The sequence below is a fragment of the Mya arenaria genome, chromosome 2 (assembly GCF_026914265.1).
Source record: "Mya arenaria isolate MELC-2E11 chromosome 2, ASM2691426v1".
In the NCBI taxonomy this organism is placed as follows: Eukaryota; Metazoa; Mollusca; class Bivalvia; order Myida; family Myidae; genus Mya; species Mya arenaria.
The window spans coordinates 65,795,048-65,812,119 of NC_069123.1; the positions used below are offsets into that span (position 1 = coordinate 65,795,048).

General features: G+C 42.1%; 1 protein-coding gene across 3 annotated transcripts in view; it reads left to right on the forward strand.

Moving 5' to 3' along the window:
• Positions 1 to 1,049: 1,049 nt before the first annotated feature.
• The window catches only part of LOC128202999 (DC-STAMP domain-containing protein 2-like), a 44,391-nt gene continuing 28,368 nt past the window's right edge, over positions 1,050 to 17,072 (forward strand). For 2 of the 3 annotated variants that reach the window (XM_052904242.1, XM_052904225.1), the window contains exon 1: positions 1,050 to 1,323. In XM_052904242.1, coding sequence (XP_052760202.1) covers positions 1,131 to 1,323 — 193 coding nt within the window. In that variant the 5' untranslated portion in view covers positions 1,050 to 1,130. The remainder of the gene's footprint in view (positions 1,324 to 17,072) is intronic. The other variant, XM_052904236.1, reaches the window with a different exon arrangement.

Here is a 17,072-nt window from a genome sequence, read left to right on the forward strand (position 1 = left end):
CGAATTGATACAATTTCATTAATCAGCAGACTAACTTATATTTCCGAAAATTGTTTATAAACAATTCGGGGGAAGGTAGTCCTCAGTGTTAAAACGCATTTTCAGAAATCGTGTGACACTCCAAAAGTTCAGTGTAATACTGTACTAAATGTATCATAACTTAGTCTGCATTTACCACAGTCATGCAATGAAAATCATTGCAAAAGGTCAAAAGTTTTCATTTTTTGACAACCGTCTGACCCTGCCGCTGATAGGAGTTCCATTTAACAGACTAGGAATGATAACAGAGTGACAGATAATACAAATGTATTTTCAAGTGGAATGTATGCGCACGCGAAACTTGGAGAACAGTGTCATCGAATGCGAAATTTAGGTTTCATATTAAGATATATTGTAAACGTTTAGTACCAATCATTTTTTAACATTTCGTACCAAATGGGAAATTAACTTAGGGTGTCCCCATGCCATAAGGATATGTACCGTGAAATATTTTTACTGTTTAGCCTTAAATACATTTAGGTGGAGTGACGATTTCTAACGTTGTAAAATCTTGTGGCCCAACCCTATATATATATGAGAGAGAGAGAGATAGGGAGTGAGAGAGAGTGTGTGAGAGAGAGAGAGATTTGCATTCGAATGCTTTATGTTAACTTATATTAAAGCAATTATTATTAAATAAAAAAAACATGATTGCACTCTCATTCGCTGTTTTGTATTCAAAATAATTTCAAGATATTCAAATGATACTTGAACACGCATCAATGCACATTAATCTTGCATCATCACTGGGCTTATGATATCTAAAAAAGAACATTATTATTTTTAGAAGAATTGAAAAAGCTGCAAATCAGAGACCAGCAGACAACTTCGCAGACAAAGTTATTTAATTTTAATTTTCTTTTTCCCGAATAAGTTTATGTAAATTAAATTTTGCTGATATAATCATTGTTATACAGGATCTCAATAAATATCTTTCCTGGAATCTGAAGTGAAACTGTTATATCCTTATTGCTAGTGTTCACACTTGTTGAGTAGATCAGTCACTTGCTCATACTGCAGCTGTTATATAATAAGGACAGATTCTTGAGGCGGCCATTTTAGCTGAGTTCTAAGCTCCATTTTGGGTAAACATGTACAGAGCTGTGCAAAACTATGACGGATCGGATACGGAGAAGTGCATTAACCTCAAGGCAGGCGACGTTCTCTCGGCAGTGCACGCGCTCGACGACACATGGTACCTTGGTTACAACCGGCGCACCTGCCAGACCGGCGTTTTCCCCGCTAACTGTGTGCGGCTCGAAAACAGCATTGAACCTGGTACGGGTATGTTTCGTACAATGATTTCATCTATGCAAACAATAATAACTAGTAGTCCAGGGAAAATAAAAAAAATGGGGGAAAAAATGCACAGAATTTCTTTCGGTGGATTTTGAAATTTCAGGCATCACATTTAACATACTAAAAGTATAGAACAATCACATGGTGCAAAATGTGATTTTTGGGGTAAAATGTTGGAAAAATTAAATAAAAGTGTGAATTTCTGGAATCTGCCAATAACTGTGTCCAATTTTGCAATAAAATAACCAAAATTACTGTATGTAATAGATATTATAAAACAGTTTAATATACCGAAAGGAATATCTTATTTTGAGAAAGATGATTTTTGGGGTAAAATGTTTGAAAAAATAAACGAAAATAAGGATTTCTGGAATTTGCCTATAATATTGTCAATTTATGCAACAAAATTACCAGAATTGCTGTATTGAATATATATTATACTACTGTAAAACATACTTAAAGTATAGAAACTACGTAATTTTGTGAATAGTTATTTTTGGGGTGAAACGTTTGGAAAATTAAATGAAAATGGGAATTTCTGAAATTTGCAAATAACTGTATCCAATTTTGCACTGAAATAACCAGAATTACTATATGTAATGGATATTATAATACAGTTTAATATACCGAAAATTAAAAAAAAAACACCTTATTTGTGAAATATGTTTTTTGGGTAAATTGTTTGAAAAAATAAATAAAACTGAGAATTTCTGGAATTTGCTAATAATTTTGTCAAATTTGGCAATAAAATCACCAGAATTATTGTTTATAATAGATAGCATATTATATTATAATATACCTAAAGTATAGAAACTACGTAAATTTGTGAAATGTGATTTTTGGGTTAAAATGTTTGAAAAATTAAATGAAAATGAGAATTTCTGGAATTTGCCGATTACTTTGTCAAATTTTGCAATAAAATTACCAGAATTATTGTAATTAATAGAAATTATACTACAGTATTACATACCATATGCTTAGAAACTACGTATTGTGTGAAATGTGAGTTTTTGTGTAAAATGTTTGAAAAATTAAATAAAAATGAGAGTTTCCGAGTTGCCAAGAATTGTGTCAATTGTTGCAATACAATTTTCCATAATTATTGTAACTTAAATAGATATTATAGTACAGTACAACAAACCTTAAGTATAGAAACATTGTAGAGTGAGAAATGAGATTTACGGGGTAAAATGTTTGAAAAATTAAATAAAAGTGAGAATTTCTGGAATTTGCCAATGATTTAGCCAAATTTTGCACGAATACTGCCAGAATTACTTATTTAATAGGTTATAGTATAGTAAATCTTAAGTATAGAAACATCGTATTGTGTGAAAGGTGAATTTTGCAGTAAAAGGTTTGAGACATTAGATAAAAATGAGAATTTCTGGATTTTGTCAATTACTTGACAGTGTAAACAGTGCGATTTTTAGGGTAAAGAATTACAAAACATGGAATATTTGGAATCAATCACTTACATGTTCAATTGCCATATATTGAAAAATAATTTACTTTAGTGTATAGAAACAGCTTATATGGCTGAATATTATGTAAAATATTAACCAAAAAAGAAATGAAAAAAAAAGAAATATATTTGCGAATTTCTGGTATTTGCCTAAACCTGAATCAACGACTGAACAATTATTTCACAAAACTGACTATTTAGCCGAACTGACATGAGCTACATTTCATGGAAAATAACATTGGAAAACTTTATGCTATCAGATCAAACAAGACATGTGATATTGAGATAAAAAGTTCTGAAAGCATAAACGAAAATGTTCGATTTCTGGAATTTGACCATAAACAATGAATACAAGCCCCAAATATGTAACTTTTTTATTTCATGTTCAAAACTTAAAGTGAACTTGTAGATATTTTGTAACATATGTATAATTGGTTATTTTTACACACATTAAACTTTATAATGTTTTTAGTTGATTAGATTAGCAATGTCAGTGCCTTAATGTAGCATTAGATATGCACAAATTTAAACGCTGATTACAAAAGAAATCCCACAGCATTTGCATGCAGAGCAGGCCTTAAACAATCAAATCCAACCTGCATGCTACTATATGGCAGACAGTTTGACAAGCGCACTGTACAACTTTCATAATATGAGCATGAACTGGTGCTGTTTCAGTTGTCACTGGATATATTCTACTTCCCAACCCCTTTCTACCGGGTTCAAAACAGTGTGTCCTTTCCAGCCCTGAACTTGAAGAAATACCCGTAAACTGTGATACTTAACACATCATCACTGACCCCAGCATTGTCATTCATAAGCACAACGGTGTTTTTCTCTCTAAACGTGAATTCTTTCATATTAATAATATTACTCTCATATGATGCAATACCACTGGTTACACTCTTCGTATCTGCTTCACATTATCTTTCTTGCAAGTGCAGTACAACAAGCTTCCATCTTCGTTTATGTCAGAGCATATAGGTCGCGACAGAATCCAAACAGCATTTTAAATCTTATTCATACCACGACCCCTTGTCAAACCTCTTACACTTTCAGACTTCGCATTACATCTGCTCACTCCACATTAGCATATGCTCAATAAGTAAGTCCTCATGATTAAATATCATATAAAAGTTTATTAGTCCGATTTTTTGTCTGTTACTATCATATTTCTGTTTATATCAACGTCATTGGTTTTGCTGCGAAACGATGTGCCGTTTTATTCAACATTGTTGACGTTGAATTCACTTCCTTTCTATAATATTTACACCTCAACTTCCATTCCTTAAATGAACTGCCTTTCGGCAATTGCGTTCATCAATCGATGAACGCAACATCTTCGGATATGTTCGGATCGCAATTCATCGCATAACAATATACATGAAAACTATTAATCTTGTTATTGTTTGTATTGTGTCAGCAATGTACAATTTCACAGTTAGCAATATTAATATACAATTGATATCAATGTATAAGATTATACGATACAGTTATTCTGATATGACAATGCTACATTCCATCAAATTCCAGAAATGTTAACGTTTATTTATAACACTTTAACCAAATAATCACCTTTTTCATGTTATGCTAATCAGCAACTTAAGTTTGTTGTAGAGCAGTTTAATATAAGTTTCAGCTTAATTTCTTCCAGTTCTTGGCAAACTCCAGAAATTCCCACCAAAATGATTTTTTTTAAACATTTTTACCCCAAAACTCATATTTCACAATTATAGATGATGTGTCAATGTATAAGGTATGTTATGGTGCTGTATAATAATTATTCAACAAAGTTATTCTGGTACGATTATTGTTAAATAAAAGTTTGATACGGACAAATTCCAGAAATTCATACTTTTGTTCACATTTTTAACATTTTACCCCAAATATAATATTTCACTATAAATAATGAGTCTACACATAAGGTATGTTATGGTGCTGTATACTATCTATTAAATACGGTTATTCCGGTACCCGGTAACAAAAATTGTTATTGCTAAATTTAATTTCAATGTAGACAAATTCCAGAAATTAATACTTTTGTTAACATTTTTAAACATTTTACCCCAAAATTCCTATTTCACAACAGATGATGTGTCTATACATACAATATGTTATGGTGCTGTATACTATCTAATAAATATAGTTTTTCTGAATTTTCTTATGTTAGATCTAATTTTGATAGAGACAAATCCCAGAAATTCATTCTTTTGTTTACTTTTTTTAACATTTTACCCCAAAAATCACAATTAACAATATATGATGAGTCTACACATTAGATGTGTTATAGTGCTGTTTACTATCTTATACATATAGTTATTCTGATATTTCTATTGCTAGATGTTATTTTGATACAGACAAATCCCAGAAATTCATACTTTTGTTAACATTTTTTAACGTTTTACCCCAAAAATCACATTTAACAATATTTGATGTGCCTTAATATTAGGTATGCTATGATGCTGTATAGTATCTATAAATTAGAGTTATTTCGGGGATTTTAATGCTAAATCCAAATTTGATACAAACACATTCCAGTTTCTTCATCCAAATTCTTCGAGGCAAATGCAGATATTTGCAAATTTTATGAGTGAAAGTCTTGAAAACCTTCATATTATGTATATAATCATATCCACATAGCCACCAATGGGTAAATACACAAACATGTCACAATGTCTGACCGATACTATCACCCGTGGGTAACTACACAAACATGTCACAATGTCTGACTGATACTGCCACCTGTGGGAAACTACACAAACATGTGCACAATGTCTGACTGATACTGCCACCCAAGGGTAACTACACAAACATTAGCACAATGTCTGACTGATACTGCCACCCGTGGGAAACTACACAAACATGTGAACAATGTCTGACTGATACTGCCACCCGTGGGTAACTACACAAACATGTGCACAATGTCTGACTGATACTGCCACCCGTGGGAAACTACACAAACATTAGCACAATGTCTGACTGATACTGCCACCCGTGGGTAACTACACAAACATGTCACAATGTCTGGCCGATACTGCCACCCGTGGGTAACTACACAAACATGTCACAATGTCTGACTGATACTGCCACCCAAGGGTAACTACACAAACATTAGCACAATGTCTGACTGATACTGCAACCGCTGGGTAACTACACAAACATGTCACAATGTCTGGCCGATACTGCCACCCGTGGGTAACTACACAAACATGTCACAATGTCTGACTGATACTGCCACCCGTGGGTAACTACACAAACATTAGCACAATGTCTGACTGATACTGCCACCCAAGGGTAACTACACAAACATGTCACCATGTCTGACTGATACTGCCACCTGTGGGTAACTACACAAACATGTCACAATGTCTGACTGATACTGCCACCCGTGGGTAACTACACAAACATGTCACCATGTCTGACTGATACTGCCACCTGTGGGTAACTGCACAAACATGTCACAATGTCTGGCCGATACTGCCACCCGTGGGTAACTACACAAACATGTCACAATGTCTGACTGATACTGCCACCCGTGGGTAACTACACAAACATGTCACAATGTCTGACTGATACCGCCACCCGTGGGCAACTACACAAACATGTCACCATGTCTGACTGATACTGCCACCCGTGGGTAACTACACAAACATGTCACAATGTCTGTCCGATACTGCCACCCGTGGGTAACTACACAAACATGTCACAATGTCTGACTGATACCGCCACCCGTGGGTAACTACACAAACATGTCACCATGTCTGACTGATACTGCCACCCGTGGGTAACTACACAAACATGTCACAATGTCTGGCCGATACTGCCACCCGTGGGTAACTACACAAACATGTCACCATGTCTGACTGATACTGCCACCCATGGGTAACTACACAAACATGTCACAATGTCTGACTGATACCGCCACCCGTGGGTAACTACACAAACATTAGCACAATGTCTGACTGATACTGCCACCCGTGGGTAACTACACAAACATGTCACAATGTCTGACTGATACTGCCACCTGTGGGTAACTACACAAACATGTCACTATGTCTGACTGATTCTGCCACCCGTGGGTAACTACACAAACATGTCACAATGTCTGGCCGATACTGCCACCCGTGGGTAACTACACAAACATGTCACCATGTCTGACTGATACTGCCACCCATGGGTAACTACACAAACATGTCACAATGTCTGACTGATACCGCCACCCGTGGGTAACTACACAAACATTAGCACAATGTGTGACTGATACTGCCACCCGTGGGTAACTACACAAACATGTCACAATGTCTGACTGATACTGCCACCTGTGGGTAACTACACAAACATGTCACTATGTCTGACTGATTCTGCCACCCGTGGGTAACTACACAAACATGTGCACAATGTCTGACTGATACTGCCACCCGTGGGTAACTACACAAACATGTCACTATGTCTGACTGATACCGCCACCCGTGGGTAACTACACAAACATGTGCACAATGTCTGGCCGATACTGCCACCCGTGGGAAACTACACAAACATGTCACAATGTCTGACTGATACTGCCACCCGTGGGTAACTACACAAACATGTCACAATGTCTGGCCGATACTGCCACCCGTGGGTAACTACACAAACATGTCACAATGTCTGACTGATACCGCCACCCGTGGGTAACTACACAAACATGTCACCATGTCTGACTGATACTGCCACCCGTGGGTAACTACACAAACATGTCACCATGTCTGACTGATACTGCCACCCGTGGGTAACTACACAAACATGTCACAATGTCTGGCCGATACTGCCACCCGTGGGTAACTACACAAACATGTCACCATGTCTGACTGATACTGCCACCCATGGGTAACTACACAAACATGTCACAATGTCTGACTGATACCGCCACCCGTGGGTAACTACACAAACATTAGCACAATGTCTGACTGATACTGCCACCCGTGGGTAACTACACAAACATGTCACAATGTCTGACTGATACTGCCACCTGTGGGTAACTACACAAACATGTCACTATGTCTGACTGATTCTGCCACCCGTGGGTAACTACACAAACATGTGCACAATGTCTGACTGATACTGCCACCCGTGGGTAACTACACAAACATGTCACTATGTCTGACTGATACCGCCACCCGTGGGTAACTACACAAACATGTGCACAATGTCTGGCCGATACTGCCACCCGTGGGAAACTACACAAACATGTCACAATGTCTGACTGATACTGCCACCCGTGGGTAACTACACAAACATGTCACAATGTCTGGCCGATACTGCCACCCGTGGGTAACTACACAAACATGTCACAATGTCTGACTGATACTGCCACCCGTGGGTAACTACACAAACATGTCACAATGTCTGGCCGATACTGCCACCCGTGGGTAACTACACAAACATGTCACAATGTCTGACTGATACTGCCACCCGTGGGTAACTACACAAACATGTGCACAATGTCTGACTGATACTGCCACCTGTGGGTAACTACACAAACATGTCACAATGTCTGACTGATACTGCCACCCGAGGGTAACTACACAAACATGTCACCATGTCTGACTGATACTGCCACCCGAGGGTAACTACACAAACATGTCACAATGTCTGTCCGATACTGCCACCCGTGGGTAACTACACAAACATGTCACAATGTCTGACTGATACCGCCACCCGTGGGTAACTACACAAACATGTCACCATGTCTGACTGATACTGCCACCCGTGGGTAACTACACAAACATGTCACCATGTCTGACTGATACTGCCACCCGTGGGTAACTACACAAACATGTCACAATGTCTGGCCGATACTGCCACCCGTGGGTAACTACACAAACATGTCACCATGTCTGACTGATACTGCCACCCATGGGTAACTACACAAACATGTCACAATGTCTGACTGATACCGCCACCCGTGGGTAACTACACAAACATTAGCACAATGTCTGACTGATACTGCCACCCGTGGGTAACTACACAAACATGTCACAATGTCTGACTGATACTGCCACCTGTGGGTAACTACACAAACATGTCACTATGTCTGACTGATTCTGCCACCCGTGGGTAACTACACAAACATGTGCACAATGTCTGACTGATACTGCCACCCGTGGGTAACTACACAAACATGTCACTATGTCTGACTGATACCGCCACCCGTGGGTAACTACACAAACATGTGCACAATGTCTGGCCGATACTGCCACCCGTGGGAAACTACACAAACATGTCACAATGTCTGACTGATACTGCCACCCGTTGGTAACTACACAAACATGTCACCATGTCTGACTGATACTGCCACCCGTGGGTAACTACACAAACATGTCACAATGTCTGGCCGATACTGCCACCCGTGGGTAACTACACAAACATGTCACCATGTCTGACTGATACTGCCACCCATGGGTAACTACACAAACATGTCACAATGTCTGACTGATACCGCCACCCGTGGGTAACTACACAAACATTAGCACAATGTCTGACTGATACTGCCACCCGTGGGTAACTACACAAACATGTCACAATGTCTGACTGATACTGCCACCTGTGGGTAACTACACAAACATGTCACTATGTCTGACTGATTCTGCCACCCGTGGGTAACTACACAAACATGTGCACAATGTCTGACTGATACTGCCACCCGTGGGTAACTACACAAACATGTCACTATGTCTGACTGATACCGCCACCCGTGGGTAACTACACAAACATGTGCACAATGTCTGGCCGATACTGCCACCCGTGGGAAACTACACAAACATGTCACAATGTCTGACTGATACTGCCACCCGTGGGTAACTACACAAACATGTCACAATGTCTGACTGATACTGCCACCCGTGGGTAACTACACAAACATGTCACAATGTCTGACTGATACTGCCACCCGTGGGTAACTACACAAACATGTCACAATGTCTGGCCGATACTGCCACCCGTGGGTAACTACACAAACATGTCACAATGTCTGACTGATACTGCCACCCGTGGGTAACTACACAAACATGTGCACAATGTCTGACTGATACTGCCACCTGTGGGTAACTACACAAACATGTCACAATGTCTGACTGATACTGCCACCCGAGGGTAACTACACAAACATGTCACCATGTCTGACTGATACTGCCACCCGAGGGTAACTACACAAACATGTCACAATGTCTGTCCGATACTGCCACCCGTGGGTAACTACACAAACATGTCACAATGTCTGACTGATACTGCCACCCGTGGGTAACTACACAAACATGTCACCATGTCTGACTGATACTGCCACCCGTGGGTAACTACACAAACATGTCACCATGTCTGACTGATACTGCCACCCGTGGGTAACTACACAAACATGTCACAATGTCTGGCCGATACTGCCACCCGTGGGTAACTACACAAACATGTCACCATGTCTGACTGATACTGCCACCCATGGGTAACTACACAAACATGTCACAATGTCTGACTGATACCGCCACCCGTGGGTAACTACACAAACATTAGCACAATGTCTGACTGATACTGCCACCCGTGGGTAACTACACAAACATGTCACAATGTCTGACTGATACTGCCACCTGTGGGTAACTACACAAACATGTCACTATGTCTGACTGATTCTGCCACCCGTGGGTAACTACACAAACATGTGCACAATGTCTGACTGATACTGCCACCCGTGGGTAACTACACAAACATGTCACTATGTCTGACTGATACCGCCACCCGTGGGTAACTACACAAACATGTGCACAATGTCTGGCCGATACTGCCACCCGTGGGAAACTACACAAACATGTCACAATGTCTGACTGATACTGCCACCCGTGGGTAACTACACAAACATGTCACAATGTCTGGCCGATACTGCCACCCGTGGGTAACTACACAAACATGTCACAATGTCTGACTGATACCGCCACCTGTGGGTAACTACACAAACATGTCACCATGTCTGACTGATACTGCCACCCGTGGGTAACTACACAAACATGTCACCATGTCTGACTGATACTGCCACCCGTGGGTAACTACACAAACATGTCACAATGTCTGGCCGATACTGCCACCCGTGGGTAACTACACAAACATGTCACCATGTCTGACTGATACTGCCACCCATGGGTAACTACACAAACATGTCACAATGTCTGACTGATACCGCCACCCGTGGGTAACTACACAAACATTAGCACAATGTCTGACTGATACTGCCACCCGTGGGTAACTACACAAACATGTCACAATGTCTGACTGATACTGCCACCCGTGGGTAACTACACAAACATGTCACAATGTCTGACTGATTCTGCCACCCGTGGGTAACTACACAAACATGTGCACAATGTCTGACTGATACTGCCACCCGTGGGTAACTACACAAACATGTCACTATGTCTGACTGATACCGCCACCCGTGGGTAACTACACAAACATGTGCACAATGTCTGGCCGATACTGCCACCCGTGGGAAACTACACAAACATGTCACAATGTCTGACTGATACTGCCACCCGTGGGTAACTACACAAACATGTCACAATGTCTGGCCGATACTGCCACCCGTGGGTAACTACACAAACATGTCACAATGTCTGACTGATACTGCCACCCGTGGGTAACTACACAAACATGTCACAATGTCTGGCCGATACTGCCACCCGTGGGTAACTACACAAACATGTCACAATGTCTGACTGATACTGCCACCCGTGGGTAACTACACAAACATGTGCACAATGTCTGACTGATACTGCCACCTGTGGGTAACTACACAAACATGTCACAATGTCTGACTGATACTGCCACCCGAGGGTAACTACACAAACATGTCACCATGTCTGACTGATACTGCCACCCGTGGGTAACTACACAAACATGTCACAATGTCTGACTGATACTGCCACCCGAGGGTAACTACACAAACATGTCACAATGTCTGACTGATACTGCCACCCGTGGGTAACTACACAAACATGTCACAATGTCTGACTGATACTGCCACCCGTGGGTAACTACACAAACATGTCACTATGTCTGACCGATACTGCCACCCGTGGGTAACTACACAAACATGTCACAATGTCTGACCGATACTGTCACCCGTGGGTAGCTACACAAACATGTCACTATGTCTGACCGATACTGCCACCCGTGGGTAACTACACAAACATGTCACAATGTCTGACTGATACTGCCACCCGAGGGTAACTACACAAACATGTCACAATGTCTGACTGATACTGCCACCCGTGGGTAACTACACAAACATGTCACAATGTCTGACTGATACTGCCACCCGTGGGTAACTACACAAACATGTAACAATGTCTGACCGATACTGCCACCCGTGGGTAACTACACAAACATGTAACAATGTCTGACCGATACTGCCACCCGTGGGTAACTACACAAACATTAGCACAATGTCTGACTGATACTGCAACCGGTGGGTAACTACACAAACATGTCACTATGTCTGACTGATTCTGCCACCCGTGGGTAACTACACAAACATGTGCACAATGTCTGACTGATACTGCCACCCGTGGGTAACTACACAAACATGTCACTATGTCTGACTGATACCGCCACCCGTGGGTAACTACACAAACATGTGCACAATGTCTGGCCGATACTGCCACCCGTGGGAAACTACACAAACATGTCACAATGTCTGACTGATACTGCCACCCGTGGGTAACTACACAAACATGTCACAATGTCTGGCCGATACTGCCACCCGTGGGTAACTACACAAACATGTCACAATGTCTGACTGATACTGCCACCCGTGGGTAACTACACAAACATGTCACAATGTCTGGCCGATACTGCCACCCGTGGGTAACTACACAAACATGTCACAATGTCTGACTGATACTGCCACCCGTGGGTAACTACACAAACATGTGCACAATGTCTGACTGATACTGCCACCTGTGGGTAACTACACAAACATGTCACAATGTCTGACTGATACTGCCACCCGAGGGTAACTACACAAACATGTCACCATGTCTGACTGATACTGCCACCCGTGGGTAACTACACAAACATGTCACAATGTCTGACTGATACTGCCACCCGAGGGTAACTACACAAACATGTCACAATGTCTGACTGATACTGCCACCCGTGGGTAACTACACAAACATGTCACAATGTCTGACTGATACTGCCACCCGTGGGTAACTACACAAACATGTCACAATGTCTGACTGATACTGCCACCCGTGGGAAACTACACAAACATGTGCACAATGTCTGACTGATACTGCCACCCATGGGTAACTACACAAACATGTCACTATGTCTGACCGATACTGCCACCCGTGGGTAACTACACAAACATGTCACAATGTCTGACCGATACTGCCACCCGTGGGTAACTACACAAACATGTCACTATGTCTGACCGATACTGCCACCCGTGGGTAACTACACAAACATGTCACAATGTCTGACTGATACTGCCACCCGAGGGTAACTACACAAACATGTCACAATGTCTGACTGATACTGCCACCCGTGGGTAACTACACAAACATGTCACAATGTCTGACTGATACTGCCACCCGTGGGTAACTACACAAACATGTCACAATGTCTGACTGATACTGCCACCCGAGGGTAACTACACAAACATGTCACAATGTCTGGCCGATACTGCCACCCGTGGGTAACTACACAAACATTAGCACAATGTCTGACTGATACTGCCACCCAAGGGTAACTACACAAACATGTCACAATGTCTGACTGATACTGCCACCCGTGGGTAACTACACAAACATGTAACAATGTCTGACCGATACTGCCACCCGTGGGTAACTACACAAACATTAGCACAATGTCTGACTGATACTGCAACCGGTGGGTAACTAAACAAACATGTCACTATGTCTGACTGATACTGCCACCCGTGGGAAACTACAGAAACATATGTACAATGTCTGACTGATACTGCCGCCCGTGGGTAACTACACAAACATGTCACAATGTATAACTGAAACTGCCACCCGTTGGTAACTACACAAACAAATGCACAATGTCTGACTGATACTGTCTCCCGTGGGTAACTACACATACAAATGTCACAATTTCTGTCTGATACTGCCACCCATGGGTAACTACACAAACATTAGCACAATGTCTGACCGATACTGCCACCCGTGGGAAACTACACAAACATTAGCACAATGTCTGACTGATACTGCCACCTGTGGGTAACTACACAAACATGTCACAATGTTTGACTGATACTGCCACCCGTGGGTAACTACACAAACATGTCACAATGTCTGACTGATACTGCCACCCGTGGGTAAGTAACTGCACAAACAAATGTCACAATGTCTGACTGATACTGTCTCCAGTGGGTAACTACACAAACATGTCACAATGTCTGACTGATACTGCCACCCGAGGTTAACTACACAAACATGTCACAATGTATGTCTGATACTGCCACCTGTGGGTAACTACACAAACATGTGCACAATGTCTGTCTGATACTGCCACCCGTGGGTAACTACACAAACATGTCACTATGTCTGACTGATACTGCCACCCGTGGGTAACTACACAAACATATCACAATGTCTGTCTGATACTGCCACCCGTGGGTAACTACACAAACATGTCACAATGTATGTCTGATACTGCCACCTGTGGGTAACTACACAAACATGTCACAATGTATGTCTGATACTGCCACCTGTGGGTAACTACACAAACATGTCACACTGTCTGACCGACACTGCCACCTGTGGGTAACTACACAAACATGTCACAATGTATGTCTGATACTGCCACCTGTGGGTAACTACACAAACATGTCACAATGTCTGTCTGATACTGCCACCCGTGGGTAACTACACAAACATGTCACTATGTCTGACTGATACTGCCACCTGTGGGTAACTACACAAACATGTCACAATGTCTGTCTGATATTGCCACCCGTGGGTAACTACACAAACATGTCACTATGTCTGACTGATACCGCCACCCGTGGGTAACTACACAAACATGTCACTATGTCTGACCGACACTGCCTCCCGAGGGTAACTACACAAACATGTCACAATGTATGTCTGATACTGCCACCTGTGGGTAACTACACAAACATGTCACAATGACTGTCTGATACTGCCACCTGTGGGTAACTACACAAACATGTCACAATGTCTGACTGATACTGCCACCCGTGGGTAACTACACAAACATGTCACAATGTCTGGCCGATACTGCCACCCGTGGGTAACTACACAAACATGTGCACAATGTCTGACTGATACCGCCGACCGTGGGTAACTACACAAACATGTGCACAATGTCTGACCGATACTGCCACCAGTGGGTAACTACACAAACATGTGCACAATGTCTGACTGATACCGCCACCCGTGGGCAACTACACAAACATGTGCACAATGTCTGTCTGATACTGCCACCCGCGGGTAACTACACAAACATTAGCACAATGTCTGACTGATACTGCAACCGGTGGGTAACTACACAAACATGTGCACAATGTCTGACTGATACTGCCACCCAAGGGTAACTACACAAACATGTCACAATGTCTGACCGATACTGCCACCCGTGGGTAACTACACAAACATTAGCACAATGTCTGACTGATACTGCAACCGGTGGGTAACTAAACAAACATGTCACTATGTCTGACTGATACTGCCACCCGTGGGAAACTACACAAACAGATGTACAATGTCTGACTGATACTGCCGCCCGTGGGTAACTACACAAACATGTCACAATGTCTAACTGAAACTGCCACCCGTTGGTAACTACACAAACAAATGCACAATGTCTGACTGATACTGTCTCCCGTGGGTAACTACACATACAAATGTCACAATTTCTGTCTGATACTGCCACCCATGGGTAACTACACAAACATTAGCACAATGTCTGACCGATACTGCCACCCGTGGGAAACTACACAAACATTAGCACAATGTCTGACTGATACTGCCACCTGTGGGTAACTACACAAACATGTCACAATGTTTGACTGATACTGCCACCCGTGGGTAACTACACAAACATGTCACAATGTCTGACTGATACTGCCACCCGTGGGTAAGTAACTGCACAAACAAATGTCACAATGTCTGACTGATACTGTCTCCAGTGGGTAACTACACAAACATGTCACAATGTCTGACTGATACTGCCACCCGAGGGTAACTACACAAACATGTCACAATGTATGTCTGATACTGCCACCTGTGGGTAACTACACAAACATGTCACAATGTCTGACTGATACTGCCACCCGAGGGTAACTACACAAAATGTCTGACTGATACTGCCACCCGTGGGTAACTACACAAACATATCACAATGTCTGACTGATACTGCCACCCGTGGGTAACTACACAAACATATCACAATGTCTGACTGATACTGCCACCCGAGGGTAACTACACAAACATGTCACAATGTCTGACTGATACTGCCACCCGTGGGTAACTACACAAACATGTCACAATGTCTGACTGATACTGCCACCCGTGGGTAACTACACAAACATGTCACAATGTCTGACTGATACTGCCACCCGTGGGTAACTACACAAACATGTCACAATGTCTGTCTGATACTGCCACCCGTGGGTAACTACACAAACATATCACAATGTCTGGCCGATACTGCCACCCGTGGGAAACTACACAAACATTAGCACAATGTCTGACTGATACTGCCACCTGTGGGTAACTACACAAACATGTCACAATGTTTGACTGATACTGCCACCCGTGGGTAACTACACAAACATGTCACAATGTCTGTCTGATACTGCCACCCGTGGGTAAGTAACTGCACAAACAAATGTCACAATGTCTGACTGATACTGTCTCCAGTGGGTAACTACACAAACATGTCACAATGTCTGACTGATACTGCCACCCGAGGTTAACTACACAAACATGTCACAATGTATGTCTGATACTGCCACCTGTGGGTAACTACACAAACATGTGCACAATGTCTGTCTGATACTGCCACCCGTGGGTAACTACACAAACATGTCACAATGTCTGACTGATACTGCCACCCGTGGGTAACTACACAAACATATCACAATGTCTGTCTGATACTGCCACCCGTGGGTAACTACACAAACATGTCACAATGTATGTCTGATACTGCCACCTGTGGGTAACTACACAAACATGTCACAATGTATGTCTGATACTGC